We start from the raw sequence: 26,052 nt of genomic DNA on the forward strand, positions 1-26,052 counted from the left end.
AAATGATAGAAATATGAAATAAAAAGCAGTTTTCCGAATTTAATAGTGCTTTATATATTTTGATATGTTAATGTCTGAAAACCCAAAAACTGTGAAAAGTGTTCACGACAGCAACTGTCGTCGTTAGCTTTTACATGGGCATGCTACATTACACATTGGCAATTTATTGTTAACCACACTATGATTAGGTTTGGCCTAATTTATCAGAAGAAATTTAATGATTTATAGTAGTCATTCATAAGCATACAGGTCCACAAGGGCAAACCTTCAGGGGTTGAGAGATATTTCCCCGATATACTAACAATACATTCAAAATATTGGATTAAAATAATATAAGAAGAAAACAATACTTTAAGAAAACAATATGTTCTGAAAAACATCCCCTCAAAATAAAATTCTAGGTTCCTCCCTGCAATTTCGTACACTCTCCAAGCCCTAACACAACAGTTCAACAAAATATTCTCTTAAGATTCAAGACATTCATGACAAAATACGAGGCTGCATTTCGTTCAAACTCCGGTTAATCACTAGGGGAGGACCACTTGAAATGGTGAAAAGCCGAATAATCCAAATTTCCTTATTGGAGATCTCACATTTCCTAAAACAAAAGCAGACTCTGTCGTTGAATCATTATGGAGTAGTGACGACTGCCTAAACGTGGCGACTTATCGTAAATCGAAGCGCCCGCAAAGTGAGAATAACAATTAGTTGTGAATTGAATTAAGAGCTCCGAGTTCCGTTAAAGGTGATTGATTCTAGTAGGGTCCAAATTATTGTAGTGTGATATGTAAAACAAGAACTGTGGTGGAACATTCACCGAAAAAGTAATGGTTGCAAAGATTTTCATATAATTGTTCTCGTAGAAGAATAAAGTTAAGCTAAATTACCTTAATTAGATGAGTAACTGAGCAAGTGTACATATTTAACGTTTAAGTTTAAAGATTAAATTCCGGATTTTGGAGCCAGGACTAGAAAAAAAGTGCAATATTTAGAGGAGAAATTAAGTAGAAAAATGTTTTGTATTGTACTTGGGGTGGGGGATCCCGTGGAAGTAGCTAGTTTTCATATAAAAACGCTGTATATTGGAACTATTTCTTAGTCGCGTACGCTTAATAATGTTGTAATTCAACATGAAAGAAGTAGTGATACTTTTACTCGACACTAGATGTGTGGAGCGTTTTACTTACATTTAGAAAAATCCGTTCTCCGGACAGTGGTATATTGTAGAAATATACGGAATTCTCTTGCTTACTACAAAAATCAGAACGGAGCATACGTTATCCGTATGCTACATAGGCACTGCCCTTAGGTGTTACATCATGCCATTGCAGGATGTCTGGTGTCTAACAGTCTTCCTTATATTACATACATATTACATTATGCTACCTTCGTCTGCTATATGTTATATACGTCCATTTGTATGTGAGATCCTGACAGCCTATATTGTTTCATACGGAAAGTATGTATAGATAGAACACTTATACAGAAAGTATTATAAAACATGCGTTTTCATTTATACGCTTGCTGTACGTTGTCCAAAAACTACAGGATTTACAAATGTAACCTACGATATTACATATGCCCAATACATTTTTTCTCAATGTAGCTTTGAATAACATTATAGTATTTTTTTTAAAGCTGTTTTGGTATGTGTCTTCTCGGTATAGTGTGCAGGTGGTTTATTTATATAAAACGAATTTTATTTAAGATTTTAAACAAAAACTTTGAATATAAATATTAAATAAAAAATACAACTGTAATTGTAAACAAGGGAATTACTTCAAAGTTACCGTCCGCCTAATTTTCAACAAAAAAACCATAATAAAATCTACAATCATCAATTTCTACTTAAACTTTACTCATTTTATGTTCTGTTACGTTACCTCGAGGGTGTGAGTACGGGGGAGGAACCACAATTACATATGGAAATCCATTATTAACATAAAGGGAAGACTGGCGGGCCGCGCGGAGCACGGTTGTGGGTAGTTAATGGGGAGTGCAGAGTTGAGAGGGAAGAGCGAGCGAAGCGAGAAGCCCTAGTAAGGTGAGATAACGCACTACTAGGTTACTTAGGTTAGGTTATGTCTACTTCGCACTCACCTTACTACGTACTTAGATTTGTAGAGCTCTCCTATCTCAAGCAGAAACTCGTGAACGATTGTTGGTGGTCTTTGTTCTTTCACTAATTAAGTCATGAATATTCAAAAGATTAACCTCATTATCAACATCATGCCTTACAAATGTTAGTACTGTCAACTCTCATCCAGCACAAAGACCCTGTACACTTGCAGCCATGTTTACTCGAAAATTATCCATAAGCCAACCGTCCTGAACCTAGAGACAAGTAGTTCCCTCTACTTGCGAATTAGTCCCGTGTTTATAACCGCTTATCAAAAGGTATTACACATAAATTACGCTTCACTTATATGTTATCAAGCACACAAGCAATCAAATTATCAATTTCTTCTAGGTAAATTTCCAAAATTTTGATAAAAACGGAAGGGCAACTTCGCAAGTTAACCCTAAACAAGAGCCTAAGTAAAGTTGAATTTCCTTATTTCACAGTAGATCATCTCTCGTTCTTGATCTTAATGTTAGTATTACATGCGGGACTATTAAAACATTTATACTTTAATTCTAATTCGTGTAGTTAATAATACCCATTTAATAAAATTCACGTTTTTTTATGTAGATTAGAGAATGTTAACTTAATGTGTGTGTGTAGAGGGGATAATAGAATTAAGTAGAAGCAAAATACTTAAACATTCAAGAGCAGATATGATGAATTGCTGATGTTACTATTTGATAAACTATAATATGGTTGGCTCGCCCCCGAACTTCTACCGGACCCCCTCTACATTTTTGGGCTGCCTACAGCCTGGGCCTAGGGCCTCCGGCCCCGGACTATATCCACCACTGGCTGAAATGCTAAAATTTTCAAGAATAATGTCACAAATTGCATCCATGATTTGGGGAATAGCCATTGCTTTTAATCATCCTGGATGTAAAGGATAATTTGTTGAGAAATCGCCATGTTTATACTAAGCCGCTTACTTCTTCACCACTGTATATAACGGAGGAGATTCCCGTAGTGTCTCACTGATTTCCTAATTAATTTACTTCGGTGATTTTCCTTGGTGGAACAAAAATGTTATAACAGTTAGGATCTGGATGTTCGTGAAATTATATGTTTGAGTACACATAATCACTTCAGAGGTCTGAGAAAGAATAAGAATTTCATTATTAATATGAAAATTTGTATTTGTACGTGCAGAGATATGTTTTTCTAAACTACAGTTTCATTTTTCTATCTAGTACCTACACTCCTTCTGGATTGGGCTACGACATTTTCAACAGCTCCTCGTAAATTATCTCTCTCTCTTTCTCTCCCCCCCCCCTCTCTCTCTCTTTATATATATATATATATATATATATATATATATAAGAGAGAGAGAGAGAGAGAGAGAGAGAAGTAGCATATAGTACTAGACGAATGTGTTACTTGTAGCATACGCGAAAGGAATTCAATTTATGTTTAGGCTTCAAAAGTTTCATTGAAAAATATTTCATATGCAGACGCTACTTATTTGTTAGTTACAAATTTTACTTGAAATAAGTTTAATTTATAATCATATAGTTCTAATATGAAAACAGCAACGAAATACACAATGTAATGTAAAATAATGAGTTGAGTTGATTTTAGTTTAGCGTCCCTTTCAGCAGCGAGGCTATGTGAAACGTGGAACTACTGATTAACGTGGAATCCGAACCACATGAGCTCCTGCCGGGAATCGAACCCGGATCTCCCACGTAATGTAAAATAAGTCAAACGTAATAAATATGTCATTTTTGATATGGCAAATAGCTGCCCGCCCCTGAAAATGTATCTGCCCCTCCTTTGCCCCCCTAAGAACTTAAAGCTGGCGTCGTCACTGTATGAAGGAGGAAGTCAGTTTGTGGTTCTGTCATCAAGTTCGACTTGACGAGAATATGAAACTACCTAGGTAGTTACACGTTGGCACAAATGTGTTTATTCCATCGAAATATAATGGAAAAGTAATTATAGTGTTCCGTACACTGAAGTTTTCGTAACGCACATACGTTTGTTTTACAGCGGTAACATTAACCGTTTCTACATAAAACAAACAGGACAGGCATTTCATTTCAGCACACCTTCGTACATTTAATTCTGTACAAATAAGCAACATTTATTAATTTATTCAGGTTAAAATTCTACATTTATTAGTATGTCATGTCATATTTGTCTGTAACATGGTTATAACTCTCGAAGTTCCGACTAAAAATAATGCAAAATTTACAATTTTTCTTTTGCTTGTTTATTCATAAGTGAAAGGAGATAATGATATGCAACTTACCACAATCATAGATAATGCTGTTCTACAACAGAAAATATGAACCTGAAGAATTTTCAGTGTTGCTATCCATAGAAATTACAGTGTTGCCAGAATAACAATTTCCCTAAAATCTAAGTTAAGGCAGCGACTAGAGGAACGAATTCTACTGCATTTGATTATGTATTATGTTGCTTTGGTTTCCTGTGAACTACTTTTTAAATAATAGCTGTATTTAGTTTGTAATAAACAAAATAGTTTTAACATACAGTTATTAAAAATAAATAATAATGCTATTTCAAAAGTAGTACACAGCAAACCAAAACAACACAATACGGAACCAAGTGCAGTTGAGATCGTTCCTCTAGTCGCTGCCATAACTTAGATTTTAGGGAAATTGTTATTCTGGCAACACTATAATTTCTATGGATAGCAACACTGAAAATTCTTCAGGTTCATATTTTCTGTTGTAGAACAACATTATCTATGATTGTGGTAAGTTGCATATCATTATCTCCTTTCACTTATGAATAAACCAGCAAAAGAAAAATTGTAAATTTTGCATTATTTTTAGTAAGGCAGGCTCTTAAATTTCCTGTTTGGCCTGGGCATCTAGCAACACTTGGCCTGCGGATGTGGAGCAAAATTGTTACTAACGTGCCCTTTGATTGTTACGAGAAAAGCACAAAATCAATTTAGTTGAGAAATTCATTGATTTAAAAATTTAACCAAAACTAGCCTCTAAATGGGGTTACCTTATCCTTATCTCCGGTTAGAAGATATATACGAGTATATATTACACGCTTTTAGCTTAACAGATATTAGATAGTTTATAACACGCTTGAGTATTAGCGTCCCACCCGACGACATGAAGTTCATTTATAATCCTTGGATTTAAGATTAATTTTCAAATGATTATTCAACAGGTATGTAACAAAAATATCCCTTGTTTTTGTTAGATACTTTCTACCGATGGAGCGAAAATAAAGCCACCAAAAATATCCAGATTTTATAATAGCAGAAATATAGTGATCCGATCTATAGTAAAAAAAAAATAAAACCTTCTAGTAAGTTCACGTAAAAAACAAAGTAAATAAGTTACTATAAAGTAACCTATTTCGTGCCTTGTAACTACTGGTGCATATTTTGGGAATAGAACTTACTCTTTTAGGGCTTAAGGGGCCAATACACTTTCAGTTTTGCTGCAAAGTCCAACTTCGCTATAACCTTGGTAAAAAAAAAAAGAAAAGAAAAAGAAAAAGAAAAGGAAAGAAAGAAAGAAAAAGATCTGGTCGATGAACTGAAATAACACTGTGTAGGGTAGTTATCAAGCAGTAGTCGTTTTACTCGTAGTTTACGTTTACTTTATGTTTACCTCAGTTAACTGTGCAGTTCATTGTTGCAAAGACAGTCTTGTTGCTCAATCCAGAAAACTGTGTACAAACCTGCGTAAACTGCACACTTTCCAGTTCCCATAATTTATTGTTGAGTTATGGCGTCGCACAGGATAAAAGAAAAAGAAATGAAATCTTTAAGTTTTACGTCCCACGATTATGCCGGTTAGGCTAAAGGAGACGCCATGATAAATGAATAAAATGGTGGAATGAAGAAAGTGGGAGAACCCCGAGAAAACCCGTGTATGTCCACCACAATGTCCACACTGCGCGAGCTGGGATCGAACCGGGACCCCAAGCACTGGAGGTGAACGCTCTCCATTGTCGCACAGGATAAAGTGCGCAGTTAATCTGAAATTGTAAGGACCCCTTTAAATTATGAGCAAACTGAAAAATTGTGCTAAGGCTTACTTCCTGATCACAGGAAAACATGGAAGTAATTTATTGCTAATACCAAACTGTTTACGATAATAAGACGCAAATTTATACCACACATGAATTTGTTATACCCGAATAGGCGAAAAATAAAATTCAAAAGTAATTTGATTTAATGCTTACGGTAAAGATGCCAATTTCATTATGTTTGTCAAATGACAGTCACAGTATAAGCTTTAACTACTATTTACCAGAGATGAACTTAAAATGCAAGTACGTACAGCGTTGAATTACGAAATTTGCTTTTTATGTGTTTGTCATTTTATTCCTATTAAATTATTCATAACAATCGATTAGAAGACGACATGCATATTAAGCAACAGGAAATGGCAATAATAGAGCAACGGATAATCAACTCCAATATTGAACGTCAACAAGCAACTTCATCAAATTAGGTCTATTTATATAGAAAATTTTATTTACACGCAATTCACAGGATTTCACATATTGAGTTGGAAGGAAATTTCTGAATTTCTCGTCTTTAATCTAAGTACTTTATATTCCGTATATTTCTGAATCTAAGACGAGATTTATTGCCGCAATTTTGAGTAAAAAAAAATACAAGGACGTCCTGTTTTTGATAACACATGATGTGGAGTTTTTCTTTACTGAACGCATCTTTTACGCCCTACTCTAGCCAATTGTTTTAAGTTGGTCACAAGGAAGCAGGTGAGGTTAGACTTCCATTTAAGTTGCACCACCCAAGTGTGACGTAATGTCACGTGGTATTATCATGGTGAAACAAAATGAGCCCTGCGGGGCTTGTAACCCCCTTCGCACACTTAGCTATGTTTCGTGACGTAAGTAAATCACTTTTTTTTTATCAATAAAGTTGTGTGTGAAATCTTTCTCCTCCTGGTGCCTCCGGCATCTCTCCCTCTCGACATTCCCACCAGGCCCGTAGCCAGTCAAAAATTTAGGGGGGCCCAGTACATGTTAGGGGGGCCCAACCCAATCATATCATACTTCATCACCATATTATAGTTAATTTGCAAGTCTACCGTGAAACTTTAGGAGGGCCAGCCAAAGTTTAGTGGGGCCCGGCTCCCCTAGCCCCCCGTGGATACGGGCCTGATTCCCACTACCCCATACAACCCAGTTCTTACTCTCCTGTTGGTTTATAACGTCATTGTTTATAACGGCTATCAGAAATCTCTAGGTAGAAGGTGGAGAAAATACAATTTATGCATTATACAGGGTGGCCCAAAAGTAGGAGCACAAATTGATCAAGTATAACATTCAAGTTCATGGATTTATTTGCTTAAGTTATAAGTAAAAAAAAAACATTAAGAACAAATAATAAAGAAACTAGGTCTACCTGTTTGATGAAATAATATAAAATACAGTACAGGACTGAATACCACTTTTGGGCTACCCTGTATATTATGTACAAAGGAAAATTAGTATTATTTTGATCTTATTTTAATTAAAAAAGTGCTATGAAAATTTTAAAAAATGAAAACCTCTCTTTGAGCCGGGTTTGAACCCACGCCAAAATAGAGTTTCATCCCTAGTCCGCTAGCGCAGTCGGATACGAGGACTTACAGCATCTGAATTTTGCTTTGTGCTATATGTATGCTATGTGACGAGAAACAGATAACTCCAACCAATCAGAACCGGGTATTTAGTTCCTATGGCTAGAGTCAAGCGTGATTAAAATATATGCTTACTGAACAGGGTCATGAACTTCCACTAAGCTCTATCTCTTTGTCATCTACCATTAGTTTTCTATGCTCTGAGATTCAGTGGGACCCTTCCAGGAAGGAAGACTAAGAGAGATTTGTATTTAAGTTGATATCTAGTGTAGTTTTATTGTAAGTTCTGAAAATATATCCACTATGTACTGTAGATGCATTTCTTTTAAACTTTTCTTTAAAAAAAAAAATCTTCTTGGATTTGGGATCGTCTTTGATTCGGCTACACCTATATTTGCTATAGCTGAGATGCTCGTTTACGGGAGAATATGTTTATGGGGAATATTTAAATACCCTTCCTCCTTATAATATTTATTTCAATCGCTGTGTAATGATAAAAAATACTGAAATATTAAAATACACTACCCCCACAGAATATTCCCTCAATCAAATTGATATAGTTGAAAGAGTCCAGCTTGAAGTGGGTACTAACTATCTTCAAAAAGTATTTTACATCCAGTCAGACGTTTTCCCTACTCTGAAAACTATGAGTTCAATACAAATGTGTCATCTTTTACATTATTTCATTTTCTTCACTCCACCCTTTGCAGATGAGGATAAACTTAGATTTAAACGGTTCATTCCAGCGATCCTGAAAACTATGGATTCAATACTAATATTGGCCATTTAAATTTTTCCATGTTACAATTTCACCCCCCAGGGTATTAATGGGGACTGAACTTAAATGACATCTGGAGTTTCACGCTTTGTCTAAGCGAAATCGAAAACTATGGATTCGACACTAATATCGGTCATTTCTTACCATTTTTATGTCTGCCCCTCCCACTCCCCCTAGGAGAGCTGGTGGGGGGTTTACCCCAACTGGGAAATGACCTTGGATTTAAACCAATCAACTTAGGGACCCCGAAAACTATGGATTGGACACCAATATAGCTCATTTTGAATTATTTTTACATGTCCCCCTCCCCAGTAAGGAATACTAATGGGGCTGAATTTGAATTTAAACGAGTATCGGAAAAGTAATTATTCACTTCGGGCGACGTCGAAAACTGTGGGTTCGACACTAATTCCTTATTTGATTGAAATATGTATCCAAACGGGAATATAGAGTTTTTAAATATTTTGCCAAGAATACACTATATGACGATCCCCTGAAGTTAGAAAGATGAACTTCGGAATCGCAATTACTCATTTAAAAACAACGGTTAAGTACCACAGTGTCTCCAAAAATTCCAGTGTCTCCAAAACGGTGAAATTTCTATAATATAATATTTTAATTTCCGGTTTCGCATGTATAAAATTGTCAAAGTGATATAACGGCTGAACCTTTTGAAATGAATTTTTGAACATAGGTTCAGTTAGATTTTTTATTATCATTTCACTTTGGTTTAAATATATATCGTAGGAAGTCGAAGCGGATTCAAATTTATTTGTCAAATATTTTCCCATAATGTTATTTTTACCATGCGAAGAAGGAGGGAGTTCAGTGTACAAGGGAATCAAGTTCAGTTTTTTTGGTCATTTTGGACATAATTTCATCTTTATGATCTTTAGTTTAAAAGACTCATGTCCAGATATTGTAAATAGCTCATAATGTGTAAATAGCTCATAATGTATTTAAGTGTACAAGGAAACTTTAAGTTTCTTTTTACTTTCAACTTTGATATTTGGACACGATTCCCTAGTGCAGTGGTTCTCAACCGATGTGTCGTGACACACTGGTGTGTCACGCAATCCCCGAAGGTGTGTCGCAAAATTTTAGAATTTAAAAAATCATAAAGAATTTAATAATAATTAGTTAAAATCGAGGCAGACTGTACCAGCCAACACTTCCAGTGGTAGAAATAATACTCAGTGGTATATAGAGTCATAAAAACCAATTGGTTTCAATATTGTAATAGATATTATTATTATTATTATTATTATTATTATTATTATTATTATTATTATTATTATTATTATTTATAATAAAAATATCAAACAAACGTGTCGCAATGTCCTGGATGTTCAGTAAATTGTGTCGTCAATCAAAAAAGGTTGAGAACCACTGCCCTGGTGCTCTGAATACCACATGTGATAAAAAGAGTTCGGGAAAAAGATATAAATAATTAAAGATAGTTCTCTGTCCTGAAGCATGATGGATAAGTCTAATTGTGATACTCTGATACGAGGTAAGAAGTAATACTCTCACAAAAAGAAAAAAAAAGTAAATCGTGTATATGGTTTCAAACACATCCTTTAATGTTGTCATAACTTACAGAACATATACAAAGATAACGAACACCCATTTACAGAACCAATACCATCGAGTGGAAGGAAACTTATTTCAGTGTTCAAAAAAAAAAAAACTATAAAGAAGACATACTTTCATATATTTCCCAACATTTATGGAATGCTTTTTCACTCGTCAATTCATGCTTGTAGTATTGCTGTAATATGCAAATGGTGTACACACAGACCGAAACGACGAACGTAAATGGAAACAACACAATAGATATTCTGTCCTGAACCAGCCAAACTCTTTTATCATTGTTTGTGGTACAGTTCTTTAGAAGATGGAAAAGTTTTCTTACGTACGAGCCTTTATGAATACTCTCTTCTTTAGGAGCCTGGAAAGAAAAATAGAACATATTAGAGCATGAATGCCTAATGTACGGTATTAATCAAAACATTGAGATACAACTTTTCTCCATAAGTGAAGCTATACTATGCACCAATCGAACTGACATTTCGCGTGAGCCAATTAACTTGCGACGTGTTGTTGCCAAATTTCCGAGGAGAAATTTGCTTCCTGTAAGTGAGAATATTGCGATAAGTTGACTAGGTTTTTCTTTTCACTAAGAACACACAGCATATCAGCGGACACCGGATTCACGTATCACAGTGCTGGCTGGCATCACCTCTGTCACAGAATTGGTCGACGTTAAACCAGCAGGGATCAAGGTCAAACGTCTGTTCGGCCGCCGCACATAATAGTTATATTCAAGTAACAGTGTCACGGTTACTTCACGTAAAGGAATTTTGTTTATATAGAGTGATACTTTCTCAATTAGTATTGAAGTTAGAGGTGGTATACTAAATGTTCACTACTTCCAGTTTTGTTAGAGAGATTAGACTGGAAATGTAATGTATAAGTGTATTACTGAAATGCTTAGTTGATTGAGAAAACTGCTTCTCGTAATGTATTACCGTTTTATTCTATACTGATCAACGTTAAAACCGTAAGTAGATAATTTCTACCACTTCTGGCTTCAATGTTCTTCTGTGAACAATGTTATAAAATTTAAATGAATCAACCAAATATTATATTTAATGCAACATGGGAGGGAAACGAACACGATAACTTCAAGGATAGTTAGAAATGTCCATGGCCCTTAGTGAGACATGAATCTGAACTTTCTTGCCGAAAATGTTCGAAAGAAGCAATGAAACCATGAGGAGGCTGTAGGGATACACCCACGGGTAGTGCTATCAACGGGTCGGGTCGGGTCGGGTTGAAGACCGACCCGACCCGACCCGATTGACCCGACCCGACAACCCGACCCGACCGGTTTGAGAGCACTATGGTGAACACACTGGGTGAACGCCAAAATGCACTCCCATTGGGAATTAAACCCGGATCACGTGTACCGAAGTCTTACACGTTAACCACTAGCTAGATCAAACGGGGGATTTGTATATGCATCTTAATGAATATTTGGCACTTTTGAGGTTTGGTTATTTCTTTTTATAACTAATACCAGTGTCCGACGTGGGAGAAATTTATTGTTTTCTTGCTTTAGTTCTATGTGACGAAATTTTTATTCAAGGTCAGTGTTCTCACCTGCTCGGACGGCAGGGGGTCTTCTCAGAAGGCAGTAGCAAGAGTCTCTTGGCGGACACAAAAGGAAATCGTTTAATTACAATGATAAGGGTTGAGGAAACGGGAGAACACCTGTGATTTTTCCAACCCTTCAACTTTCATTCCAAAATAGGTTCATATGATTCCGGGACCCGCGCCACTTTGATTTTTCTTTCTCGGTAATTAAAACGTATTTTACAGTATATATAGTTGCAAGTAAGAAGATACATAATATGAATTTTGTAATTTAAAATTTAAAAATACAGTATGATAATTAATTATAAAGTACTAATTTCATTTCATCACTTTCAGCCCAACAAATGAAATTCAAACAATTCGCACCCTGGGTCTTGGACATCAATACTGCGTCTTATTCTTTGTCTTGCACAGTCAAGTCTTGGTCCTGCATTTCGTAGCCTTGGTGGTCTTTCATGCTATACAAGAGCCAAGAATGCTCGCCTCATCGGTACAAATGAAGACTAAGTGTGATTTTGATTATGGTCTTTCATTCTATACGGAAAGCAATAAAATATGCTCATCGTACTTCGTGATCACCAAAACAAGACCAAGAGCAAGATTACTATGCACTTTGTCTAGCATATACAATCTTTATCTTATTCTTGTATCGATGTTCTTGGGCTTGGTGAAATAAAATGAAATATTCAGTTTAAGGTCCCTCGATTCTGCACCGAGGCTAAGGGATATGGTAACCATGAGAAATGAATGCAATGGTGGAATGAAGAAAGTGGGAGGAAACACGAGAACCCCGAGAAAACTCACTGCATGGCGTTTCTCCACCACAAAGCCCACTTAGCACAAGCTGGGGTCGAACCATGGACCCCATGCACCAGAGATGAATTCTCTACCACTGAGCTACCGCAGCCCTGCTTGGGTTTGGTCGTCCATATCCAATCTTTCTTTTGGCCTTGCTTAAATAACTTCTAGTTTTGTTCTAAATCCAGACTCCATATTGGCGTAGATATTAATATTACAGTCGATTGGTAAAATCAATCTTCCACATTTAAAAATTAAAGTACACACAAGTACAAAAATAAGCATTTACCATAAAAACACTAGCTGCAAGTGTTCAAAATAGATTAATGGCTTCTATAAAATCAATTGAAAATTGCTATTTTTAATTAGGCAGCTAGTGAAAAACAGCAGCTTTCGACTCCAGCTGAGTTTAAGCTCAACCTAAACTCAGTTGACCAATGTGAACTGACCCGACTGACTCGACCCGATAACCCGACCCGAGCTGACCCGATTGACCCGACCCGAGCTGACCCGATTGGCCCGACCCGACAACCCGACCCGAGCTGACCCGACTGACCCGACCCGACAACCGGACCCGAGTATCCTGACCCGACAACCCGACCCGACCCGTTTGAGAGCACTACCCACGGGGGCCCACCAGGTTCGGATTCCCTCCAAGAATGTCCTAACTAACATACATTTGTATAGTTTCTCAATAAAACTGGAATTGTTTAACAGAGAAATAATTGATGTAGTAAGAAAACTTGATCTTACACTTCATCTGCACTCTTTCCCTTATAAAAACATTCTAGTTCTATCGTTCTTTTCTGAAAATATAGGTGGAAGTATTTTACGATTACTTATTGTCTTTTCGGGTGCAGAATAATACCCGTTCAATACTACGTAGGGTTCCCAGACGTCCGGCTTTTGGACATAAAAATTGATGTCCGGCTTTGTACTCAAGTCGACCCTTTTTGAGTTTGGAGACTAATTAATGAAACAAGTCAACTAATTAATAAAACAGGGATGATTCAGGAGATTAATCAATGAAACAGGTTTTCAAGATGCTTAAAATGTTGGCACAATGGAGATAGAATAAATAAGTTGTTAGTACCATGAGTTTATTAAATTCCATGACTTAAAGTATCATTAGTATTGCTGCCTGTAGTCAGTCATTATTTTGTAGTTGTACTTTTTGTATTAGTTTACTTTAATAATGTATTAATTTCTATAATATTTCTTTCTTTTTCTTTAAAATGTGTTGTTTGATATAATCTGGAAGCAAACTTAAGTTTGGATAAAATGCTATTTTTTTTAGTGATTTTTCTTAAGTCAAAGTGTCCTCCTCTTTGATTTTACAAATCTGGCAACCCTACTTGGATTTCTCCCAATAAAAATTTCCGGGTACGCGCCTGGGGTGCTGCGCTCGGAACTATTTGCAGAACACTGTACACTGCACAAAAGTGACATCTAATCACAATTTAATTTAATTTATCTTAGCTCTGGGGAGCAAAGCCCCCTCCTCCCCCCTGAGAGTATGCCTGGAAGAAATAGTGCTCAAACCTACGATGGGCTGTGCCTCATGATTCGAAACTGCAGTTATAGTAAAGATTCTTTTCCCGACTTTTGCATTCTGAAATACAGCAATCTGGTCATTTTATTTATGCTTATAACGTCCTCGGAAACTCGTGAGGAAAAAAAAATTGTAACTCTATTATTGGATTGGATTTATCGCGAGAAACCCCTAAAAAATGCAATACAATATCTCGTTTCTTTTTTTTTTTTTTTTTTATGAAACTTCTGCTACTGTAGTAGTAGTATGATTGCGTGTTGGTTGTAATGTTTGGCGCAGCCATGTTGCCTCAATGTAAAGAGATGAAGAAGAAGAAGAAGAAGAAGAAGAAGAAGAAGAAGAAGAAGAAGAAAATAAATAATGGAAGAAAATAAACACTAGAGTAAACCATTTCTATTCGCTGAACTGTACAGTGTCAAAACACGACTTCCCGCTTGAGACGAGAAAAGGCGGAGCTTTCTGTTAATGTTCAGACGTACTGGCACTGTAGGAGTAGCTACGAATCGACGAGTGACATATTCTGAAGACCACTGACGCCGTCATTGTACAGTTTGTACTCTACTTGCATGTCTGACACAAAAACGAACACTTTTATTTACTGTTTATTGCGTAAAGTGTAATGGATGTGTCATTATTATCGTTTTAAATAAACACAGGAATGTAATGAGTCGGGCTCTTTAATGTTAATAAAAAATAAATATTATGTAAATGTTTAAATAAGATTTTATGCACGGAGAACTCCGAAAGAATGCTATTTAAAAAAGAAGATGATGATGATGAAAATGAAGCTATTTTCCACTGCTTTCTGCTTAAGATTTGTTTTTAATATTTCAACTTCAATAGGCAACAAAAATTATTAGTACTTTCCAGCTTTCTTCCCTATTATAACATAAAAAGCATTATAATTACTGCATTCTAAGAAAACAAAATATCAGTAGTTCAATAATCAATGATAATCGATCACTCGATACGTAGAAAGAGAGAAAATCGGTGGACACACTGAGGTTTCTAGTTCGAATGAGTTGCCTGTAGAGCTACGGGGGAGGATCAAAAACTGAGGTTACAAGACCGATATTTCTGGAGTTTCATCTGTTATAGAGGAATGCGTAGTATACAATAATTTTAATTTATGTAGTTGGCAACTGTGCAGAGTTTTAGCCACCCGCCACCTACGGCGCTAGTTGTAGGTAAACACAAATGGCGACTCGTTTGGAAAACTGGTCTCGCGAAAAAGTCCGCTCAGTTATTCAATTTCTGTGGGCGAAACATGTAACCGCGGCTAAAATTCACCGGGTCGCAATATGGAGTCTAAAGTTCACGGCTATAACGAAAACGTCGCCGACGAAGAGCGCCACAGACGAGTTTCATTATTATTATTATTTGTGTTCTCTTTTGCAAGTGTTGATTTCAAAGAAGCTTAAACCATTTAATTTTTATCATTAAAGCCCGGAATTAATGGCAAAATGACATAAGTGCCATTGTTGCAATTTTCATGATATTTTCAGGAAAAGTGTAATTTCACAATTTAAAAGCAATTTGTTGCCATTGTCACAGGTTTTCTCTTCCACTACTCTTTATTTACTAATGAATAACAGTATATAGGAAAGGGGGGCAAGAGTACGCAAATTTCAATTAAACTTATATATTTTGGTAAAAAATAGTTACAACGGAAAACTTTTACATGGAACACAAAACTTGAACTCTCCTTTACGAAATGTGAACTCAACTTTCATGTACCTCTGTCCTTGGAGAAACTATAATGCATAAAATGAAAACATTCAAATTCGTACTCTTGCCCCACATATAGGGGCAAGAGTACGAAATCAAAGAGGCAAAAGTACGCACCCAAAAAAGTATTAACAATTATCACAGATGAAGGTGCCTACTCCTTCATGTGATGTGCATTGTTCATGCCACCATTCATGGCATCTTGCGCACTTGATCCAGTCTTCCATTGGTGGATCACTGTAGATGATATTGCATAATGAACACTCGTACACTACTTCCTCACCGACCTGAGGAGTTACCTTCGGTTGTAGCTTTCTTGGAGCAAGTTGATGTTTGCCTTTGCTCTTTGGAGGGTGCCGTTTCAGAAGTAAGTTCTGCTTGAAAAGAGAGGATGTCAGAATCTCTGATTGAGCTCGAGAAGATCAAGATTTTTGGTTGTGAGCTTGGTGGCAGTCGGAGGAGGACTGACAACCACCGAAGGAGTGCATGATGTGGACGGTCTACATGGGCCCCTGCTTACCTCCAGTGAAGATCCAGGTTTACTGTTTGGAGGTTTGGTAACAGATGAACGAGCAGCCGGCAGAGGAGTGTTTGATGTGGACAATCTGCATGAGCTCCTGCTTGCTTCTACTGAGAATCAAGCGTTACTGGTTGAAGGTTTGGTAACAGATGAATGAGAACGAGCATCCGGCTGAAGAGTGTTTGAAGTGGACAGTCCGCATGAGCTCTTGCTTGTTTCTAGTGAGGATCTAGCTTTACTGGTTGAAGATTTGGTAACAGATGAATGAGAACGAGCAACCGGCAGAAGAGTGTTTGAAGTGGACAGTCTGCATGAGCTCTTGCTTGCTTCTAGTGAGAATCCAGAGTTACTGGTTGAAGGTTTGGTAACAGATGAATGACAACGAGCAACCGGCAGAAGAGTGTTTGAAGTGGACAGTCCGCATTAGCTCTTGCTTATTTCTAGCGAGGATCTAGCGTTACTGATTGAAGGTTTGGTAGCAGATGGAGGAGGACGAGCAACTGGCAAAGGAGTGCTTGATCTGGATGCGTTGCATGGGCCCCTTTTCACTTCCAGTGAATCATCCGATGAACGATTATGGGCTCTATTCAGGTCTGATGCTTGATTTGTTGCTTCAGGAATGCTTCCATCTTCAGAGCTGGCTTCTACATTTAAGTCTACCACATCCACAATAGAGGGAAGAAAATCTTCTTCAGTGAACACATCTGGATTCAGTGGGACAACTCCAGATTCTTGAAGGTTGGATACCAATGGTTGCAGCTTTGTAGTAAGCCTCAGTAAACAAACTCGCAACTTGGAATTAGGCGGGATGGATGATTCATCATCCATTTATCACACACTGTTGAATACCACGATTTCAGCGGGTCAAAAACAGGAGCGATCTAATGGTTTCAAATTATAGCTGGTATGCGGTGGAAAACTCAACATCACTATCCCATTTTGCCTGCAGAAATCAATCACCTCGATTGAAATGTGAGAGGTCTGATTGTCAACAAGTAACAATACCTTTTTCGTAACCGAATTTGATCGCACATGTTGGTTTAAGTAATATAACCATTACGAAAAGTTGTGAGTTGATGAACCAGAATCAGATATCATTCCCACAGAACCTGGCAGCGAACCATCGAATAATTCTTGTTTCATTCGTTTTCTGGGAAATATCTGGGGAATAAAGGAACCAAATACACTCACCAGGAAACAGCTGTTATGTTAACTCCAAAATCACTAGATACAATTTTATTCACAGCTGATTTTTAGTCGACTTTTGGAACTTTATGAGGAACCGTATTTATGCCAGTTTCGTACATATTGTAGATATCCCGTAGAGAAAAGTCATTTTCTCTTACAAGATCTTTTAGACAATTAAAAAAAAAACATTCAACTTGTGGCTTGATAAACCCACGAACTCTCCCCAGACCAGTCTTTGAAGGCTGTCGAAAAGCAATAGTTAAATGTGTACGACGGAAAGACTCTGTCCAATCTCTTCCTGCCATTCGGTTCGCATGGCTAAAGGATATGGGGCAACTAGTTACGTTCAGCAAAATTGTATGCCATTCTTCTTAGATCTTTTAAAGTTAAGTCATAGAAGAATTGATCCAGTAATGTGATATATTCCACTAATTTGTTCTCCATTTCTTCAGTAAATAGGCCTACTGGCTTTATTGTGTCTAAAGACGTTGCAGATTCTCATTTAAAAAAAAGAAAAGAAAAATCCTTAATTCTCCTTATATCAGTAATGGGAATGCATAGGATACATAAAAATCAGATATTATTTAGACCCTTTATAAAAATATATTTCCAAATTCGACTTATTCCATCAGTTACAAAATGCTTGTCACCTACGAGGGTAACTTGAAAACTTCTCGACCTATCTTTGATGAAGCTACATATTGTCAAATGTTAGGTTAGGTTAGCTTCATATATCTTTATAGGATCCCATTCCAATCACTGGACTGATACCGCCTTATGCAGAGTCATTTTAACGTATGATTACTAAAGGACTGACTACTACAGGAAACATATGGTAGTCGAACTTTTTAGCATGGCACTAATCACGCGTTAGAACGACTCTGCATAAGGCCTATTGAAATTTATTACTGAAAACTACTGACATTTAAGATAAAAGAGGACAAAGCGTAGCATTTCTGAAACCTGAATAAAATAAGCAAGCGTAATGTTATTCAATAACTGCAGATTTAACTATCTCACACGTTTATCTGTTTCGAAAACTCAAACACCACCTTAGATATTTTATGTAAGGAGTGGTATTTAGAATAAAAATTTATCCCTCGTACATAAGAAAATATCAGGAGTCTTTAGAATTCTTAACGTTAGAGGCTACATATGGGAACCAGTATTCGTAAAGTTTGCCGTCACTCTCTATTACAACAGAATCTACATTCTTTTTTGATTGTTAGATCTAAATCAAATTGGATTCTTTTTCATAGAACAGAAGGGGCAAGAGTACGCACGCGTACCCTTGCCCCGTCGATATCTGCGTACCCTTGCCCCCTCACTACACAATTGACTTTCCCGTGATGTTGTACAGCCAACTGTTGGAAAAAAGGCAATTTACTCCATCCTGTCAAACAATGGATATGTTAGAAACTAACGCTTTATAGTACTTTGAAATCGTTAAAAAATTGTGTAAGTTATTCACTAACTACTTATTTCCCAATATTATATCAAACTATTAGAAAAACATAAATAATTACCTAGAAAGCATGTAGTTTGCCGCAGCACACTCAAACTTGTTTAGGTTCTAGACGCCATTAGCATCAAACTCCACGTGACGCATTATTGCCATACGCGAATATATTCACCTGATTTTAGGGAATCGTATCCTTACCCCCCACGTACTCTTGCCCCCCTCTACTCTACCACAGATCTGAGTCGCTCTTATCTGGCCAAGCGATCTCGGCGTCTGATAATAACTGGTCCATTCCCATTGAAATGTGACAAGTGGAGGAGCGGGGATGCTAGTGCGTATTCAGTTCTTGGAATTTTGAAGCAGTGTTCGGTTTTGGAATGACAAGCGAAGATGTTTACATTCAAGAAGTAGCCAGGTGGGCAGTTATTGTGAATCTTAGCCGTGGGTAATACAGAACTGGTATTTATGTGCATTTCATTATTTCAAGATGCCGAAAGTTGGTCTTTCTAGGCAACATGTAGGAAAAATTTGTGAGTGAGTTTGGGTGAACTGTTTTCAATAGACAGTTCTGTATTGTTTTGTAAGTTATGTGAAACTGTCGTTTCCGTTTAAAAGCTATATTTTGTAACACACCATATAAGCACTGGAAAACACAATTCTGCAAAGACACGCAAATCAAGTAGTCAAAAGGTTCAAAATCTTCTTGGAACAGTCACGAATTCCGCTTTGCGTATTAATAGTTTTGCGAATGATCGATGTGAAGCTCTAATTAACGCGGACATTCCTTTATGGAAGTTAGAAAATGTTACCTTTAGAAACTTTCTCGAGAAATACACAAAACAAAAGGTTCCAAGTGAATCATCTTTGAGAAAGACTCACGTTGATAGCGCGTACAGCAGAACTATTGACGATATCCGTAAAATGTTGCTGACAAAAATATTCATGAAACTTGCGATATTCTAAGACGTTCCATTGACAACGTTGTAATTGGAACTTTCGGAGGGAAAGAAGGCACACAAACATTTCTGATTGCATCACAAGTTCTGGAAAAAGTAAATGGTACTGCAATTCCACAGGTTTTAACAAAAATCGCTGAGTATTCTGTGGCCAGAATGTGTAAAATACGATAAGGTCCTTCTTTTTGTCACAGACGGAGCTGCATACATGAAAAGTGCAGCAAAAGCCCTTAAGGTTCTATTCACACGTATCCTGCATGTCACCTGTCTGGCACACGCGCTACATAGAATTACAGAGGAAGTTCGTTCTGATTTTCCTAACGTTGACCTTCTTGTGTCAAATGTAAAAAAGGTATTTCTGAAAGCTTCCTCGCGAACAAGTGCGTTTCGCGAATTAGCCCATGAACTTCCGCTTCCATCACAGCTCGTCTTAATGAGATGGAGTACATGGATTAAAGCTGTTCTCTATTATGTTAACAACTTTGAACCCATCAAAAGAATCGTTGATACTTTTGATGAGGATGATGCGTCTTCAATTAAGGTTGCTCAAAGTTTGCTCAAGAAGAATCCCTTGAAAAAGGACTTAGTCTTCATTGTAACACATTTTGCAGTTCCCAGATGCTCTTGTCAAGCTTGAAAAAGAAAGAACAGACTCTCGCTAGTTCTCTGAAAATCCTCAATGATACTATCAACGATCTGAGTATTGTACCTGGTGGCAAGGGCGAGTACATTCGGCGTAAGATGATCGTATTGTAAGTGCTAATCCAGATTTCAGAAAATTGAAGGACATCCCTAGTGTTATGGAAGGTGATGCTGATACAACTATTGACAGTGACATGGATCCTTCCCAAATTACATGTTTCACGTATGCTCCAGTGACATCTGTAGGTGTGGAAAGATCATTTTCACATCTAAAGCGAATTCTTTCTGACAAGAGACAAAGTCTTTGCTTTGAAAATCTTAAAAAGATGTTAATAATTTCACAGAACAAAAATATGGAAAACCTTTCGTACGTGAAAATAAACTGCTAGTGTAGTGTGAAATGATTTCACTTTAGTATTTCTTGTGCTTTGAATGTTTGTGCTAATGTAACCGCGTGTGAATAAAACGTGATAGTGTTTTTAAGTTATTGTTTCATTGTTACTACTGAAGAACGGCGAATGAAATGTTAGATGTCGTCCATTCACGGGTGGCACAAGTTTTCAAAGTTTTAAGTGGTAAGTACAAAGTGCAAAACGAAACATTTTATTCGATTAGTAAAGGAATTAAAGCCTATTATAGCTTTTACATATTTTAGTGTCTACCTTTTTCCCCAAAGTTCATGATTCCTTGTTTATTTTATTTTGCCATTTTACCTGCCATTTTTGGATGTTTATTTTGCAATTTCCCAGCCATTTTTGGGCTTTTATTTTCGCCATTAATTCTGGACTTTATTTATCATTGTTATCTTTCAAATAAGACATTAGAATCCAATAATTTGATTTACAGAGCTAATGAGATTTTAAAATACTCACCTTTTGGTTGTTTGGCAAGTCCGTTCTTCTAAAGAGCACAATTGGATGTTGTTGAATCTCATTTTTAAACCTTAGTGTTGATCTTCGTTCAATAATTAGTATGAATATATATTCCACCACCGCAAAGAATAAAAACATTATACAGATTACTAACCAGGCTTCCGAGCATGTAACTCCTAACGATGGAGGAGACGAAGCTCTGTAATTAAATTTATTAAGAAAATAAAAGTTTGGTCGTAGTTTTGGAAACAGATTATGTTGTAAAATTTAGAATATACTAGCTGAGCCTGTGCTGTGTAGATAAGAGGAGACGGTATAATACGTTTCATGATGTGTCTTTGTTATTCTGTCGATTACGCTTGCGATGCTCGAATGAGATTCAAAGCAAATGACTCCTAAAGTAAGAAAGATAAGAGAGATTTATCTTCGCTGGCTAAAACTTTCCTGCTGACACTTTTTTTCAAAACTAAAAACATAAAAATCTGCCGCGGTAGAGATTTAGTGTCTACGGAAGTACTCCAGGATCACATCGATTTTTTTTACGTTTTCTAGAAGTTTGCATATTCCTAGCAATCTAAACTATTAATATCGATGTTAATATTTTAATCGATGTATTACATTCAAGAAGCAGAATCAATCATTTCTGAAAGTATCTAAACTAAGAATGGTCAAAATTGGCGCTTTTAAACGGAAGAAACGATCAGTCGAACAAAACGTGAATTTCCATATCGGAATTAGTTTACCTTAGCATTGCCCTAGCGACAATGTTATTTTATGGACTCAAAATGGCGCCTAAAATGTTGAATAGAAAAATAACATTTCCTTCAACTGAGTGAGAAAATTGGCAATCGACCAGCAAAATTAAAAGGATTCTAAAGGTTGTGGTTTTCGAGGTCTCACTGTCGAAAAAATTGACCACAAACATATAAATGAAGTACTTTTAATATGTAGATTACAAAGCTAAATATGTATGGTGGTCGAAAGTCAGTGTTAGAGAATAAAATAAATTTTAAAAAGTCACGTAGTGAGATATTACACAAGATATTTGTCAGTTATTGTCCCTTCCAATCTTGCTAAAAGGAAAAAAAAAACAGTTTTAAGGAGATTCAATACATAAATGGGAACATCTCATTCAGGCCAAATACTTTCATCTGCTCTAAAATATTTTGGCTCATACTGTGAGCTATCTTTGAGAAGCAGACGAAAACTAGGCAATTAATAATAAAGGATAGAAGACTGAACCTATAGACTAATGTCAATCTTTACTAGATAATATTGCACCAACCCTTATCAGGGGATCGAAGTCAGTTTCGTTCATTCTTTGGCCTTCTTGTAGTTCTACTAGCAGTAAATGTTAAATATTGTTAGAAGGCAAGATAGTGTAGTAGGCTGGTGTGGTATAGTAAATGAGTTTGATGTGATAGGATGATAGTCTTACCTGCTAGTCTAGTGGCTAAGCACGCGCGTCTTTGGTACACGGAATCTCGGGCTCCATTCCCAGTTACAATGGTTCGAATTCCAGCTCGAACTGTAGGTTCATATCTCTTATAGTGTCGGTGCTGAAAGGGATACAAAATTCCAATCCTACCAACCAAGCAAGCGATAGACTGAATGAAGATCGAGAAGAGGAGCCTAATCAGGGTTTTAATACTCTGAAGATAATGGATGTTATAAATTTTTCCTGATGTTTTTGAGTTCGAGTGCAGTAGATATTCAACAGGGGTACATATCTTTGGATAACATTTTTAAAAATAAAATTGGAGTAGAGTACCTGCTTCTGGTGTTAGAAATCCCTGGTTCGATTCAAGGTCAAGTGGGTTTGTAGTGGACAAAATCGCCTCTGAAGGTTTCCACAGATTCCACCACTTTCCTCCTACTTTCATTCCACTAATTGTTTCACTTTCATTAATGATATAACTCCTTTGTCAAAAGAGTGTAACCATGAAAAGTTAAATTCAAAATGCAATTCATTTTCATTAAATATATTTTCTTTTATCTCACATTGGACTATTATTGGGAATTTCCTCCTCATATAAACATCTGCTTATTCTTATGAGTTACGATAAGTTTGCGTACTGTTTCCAAAAGGGTTTGTAGATGAAGCAGAGGTGTGAGAGGGATATTTTGACTTTAGGATACTTTACGCCTTTGCAACAAAATTCGGCGAATTAAAACGAGAAAAGAAGCTTCCTTTTTAGGCGAATGGATCCAACTATGGCTTTGCTAGGTATTCAATTGTCATCGGATAATAAGGGACCTATTTCAATTAAGGTGGCTCAAATCAGATACTTGGCTATCGCAGTCAGGGCCGGCGTGAAGGGGGGTCGAGCCGTGCCACCGCCCAGGGCGGCAAGTTTAATGGGCGGCATAATTTGAAAAAGAAAATACTATCAACATATAATGCTTCGTAATAGGTCCACATAGAAAAATAAAATTGTGTTCATCTGAGAATGTAATTGAACTTGCTTCACTCACGTTCAGGAAAATACTCAATCAGGAAATTCATAGCATTCCCCCTCATTTTCATTCATCGAACTCTTTTCACAGGTTTATCGTTCAATATTTCCCTTGCAGCGGCTTAGATAAGATTTTTCAGCTAGGGTGGATAAAATTATCAAGGTGTTTAATATATTTTTTTTTCTATTCAGCAATGTTCTAACGGTCTACTCCAAGTATACAAAAACTACACTCCCACCAGAGATAGGCCGTTCTAGGCTACAACATCTAGAGACCTTTAGGTTAACTGCGGAAGCACAATTGGAAGAACGTAATAGAACGGCTAGTTGAAATAATACAGTTTTTAGGTAAACAATGTCTACCATTACACAGAATATCAGATAAACTTTACACAAGTAACAATGGTAATTTTCTGAAACTGGTAGAACTCTTTGCAAAGTTTTACAGTGTCATGGTCGAACACATTAAAAGAACCATGGGAGGACAAAGTAAATACTACCATTATTTAGGAAAATGAAATTATTCAAGTTTTTAGTAAAGAAATAAAAAGTAAATTATTGTCTTTGTCGAGAGCTGCAAAATACTATAGTCTACTATTATGGTATATTATAGTAAACTGTACGCCAAATATTTTTGGTACAGAACAAATGGCAATAATCGTTCGTTTTGTACAAATTACATACAGTAATGGAGAACGCCTTGTAAAAATTTGCGAACACATTCTTGGTTTCGTACCGGTAACAGACCACGGGTCTAGGACTGACAGAAGTAATAATTAAACAGCTAAAGGAAATGAACATGCCTATCGAAAACACGAGGAGCCAAGGATATGACAATAGTTCCAATATGAAAGGCAAACATTCAGGTATTCAAAAGAGAATTTTAGAAATAAATTCCCGAGCCCTCTATGTTCTTTGCAGTAATCATTCACTAAACTTTGTCGTTAACGATGCAGGCACAACATCTCAGGACGCCGTTTCATTTTTTTGTATAGTTAAGAAACTTGACCTTTTTCTGCTTCAGTTCAACGTTGGGTCATGCTAAGGGAACATACTAGCAGTTTCATTTTAAAACCATTAAGCACCACAAGGTGGGAACAAACACCGTGTGCGTGGGTTTTCTCGGGGTTCTCCCGTTTCCTCCCACTTTCTTCATTCCACCATTTCATGGGACGTAAAACTCAAAGATTTCATTTCATTTCATTTTCACAAGGTGGGAGAGCCAAATTGATGCTCTGACTCCACTTAGATATCAAATAGGGGAGGTTTATGATGCCTTACTTCAAATAAATAACGACAATAGAACAGGTAGAATGGTCGCCCACGATGCTCTGTGAATAGCAAACCAGCTGCGTGACTAAGCTTGCTGCTCTCCGTTGCTCACTCGTTATCTGGTATGACTTTTTACTCCACGTAAACATAGTAAGCAAAAGTCTCCAAAGCATTGATTTTCATGTGTTGGATGCAATCGGGTTTCTTGAAAATATGTATTTGAATACTTTGAGAGGAGAAGAAATGATGCAAAGTTTCAATCTTACTTAGTTGATGCGATGGAGTTGGCAGACATCAGCATTAGATATGGATGATCCACGGATAGGTAATACAGTGGAAGCTCGAAGTCGAAAGAAGAAGAGACAGTTTCAGTACGAGACAGAGGATAAAGCTATTGAAGATCCACGAACAAGATACAAGATCGATTTTTATTACAAAGTTCTTGACGTGATTGTGTTAGCTTGGTTTGAACAAGAGAAAGGTTTGAACAACATCACAGCAAGTATTTTGATTTTCTTTACGATATAAGTAATCTTAAAGATATGCCGCATATACTTTTGTCTGAAAAGTGTACTAAATTTTCCAGCATTTTAACACACGAAGAATCGAAAGATATTAACCTCAGTGACTTGAATGACGATCTGAGAGCTAATCCGCTATAGCCTAATTGAGTCTAAAAGTTCACCAAAAGAGACTTTAAAATTAATTAAGGAACATGACTTTACTGCAAATGTCAGTGTTGTACTTAGGATTTTGTTAACCTTACCGGTAATAGTGGCAAGTGGAGAAAGAAGTTTTTCGAAACTTAATTTTATTAAAAATTATCTACGTTCTTCCATGTCTGAAACACGCTTGAGTGGTCTAGCGATGACATGAATTGTACACGAATTGATTGAAACATTGGACTACGCGAATATGATAAAGAAATTTGCTCATATCAAGGCAAGAAAAGT

General features: G+C 36.7%; 1 protein-coding gene across 1 annotated transcript in view; it reads right to left on the reverse strand.

Annotated features, from left to right (window-relative positions):
- Positions 1–20,545: 20,545 nt before the first annotated feature.
- LOC145681794 (glycine receptor subunit alpha-2-like) overlaps positions 20,546–26,052 on the reverse strand; it is a 32,787-nt gene continuing 27,280 nt past the window's right edge. The window contains exon 7 of the mRNA XM_081753404.1: positions 20,546–20,816. Coding sequence (XP_081609530.1) covers positions 20,546–20,816 — 271 coding nt within the window. The remainder of the gene's footprint in view (positions 20,817–26,052) is intronic.

The sequence above is a fragment of the Thermobia domestica genome, chromosome 3 (genome assembly GCF_964235325.1).
Source record: "Thermobia domestica chromosome 3, izTheDome1.hap1.1, whole genome shotgun sequence".
Taxonomy (NCBI): Eukaryota; Metazoa; Arthropoda; class Insecta; order Zygentoma; family Lepismatidae; genus Thermobia; species Thermobia domestica.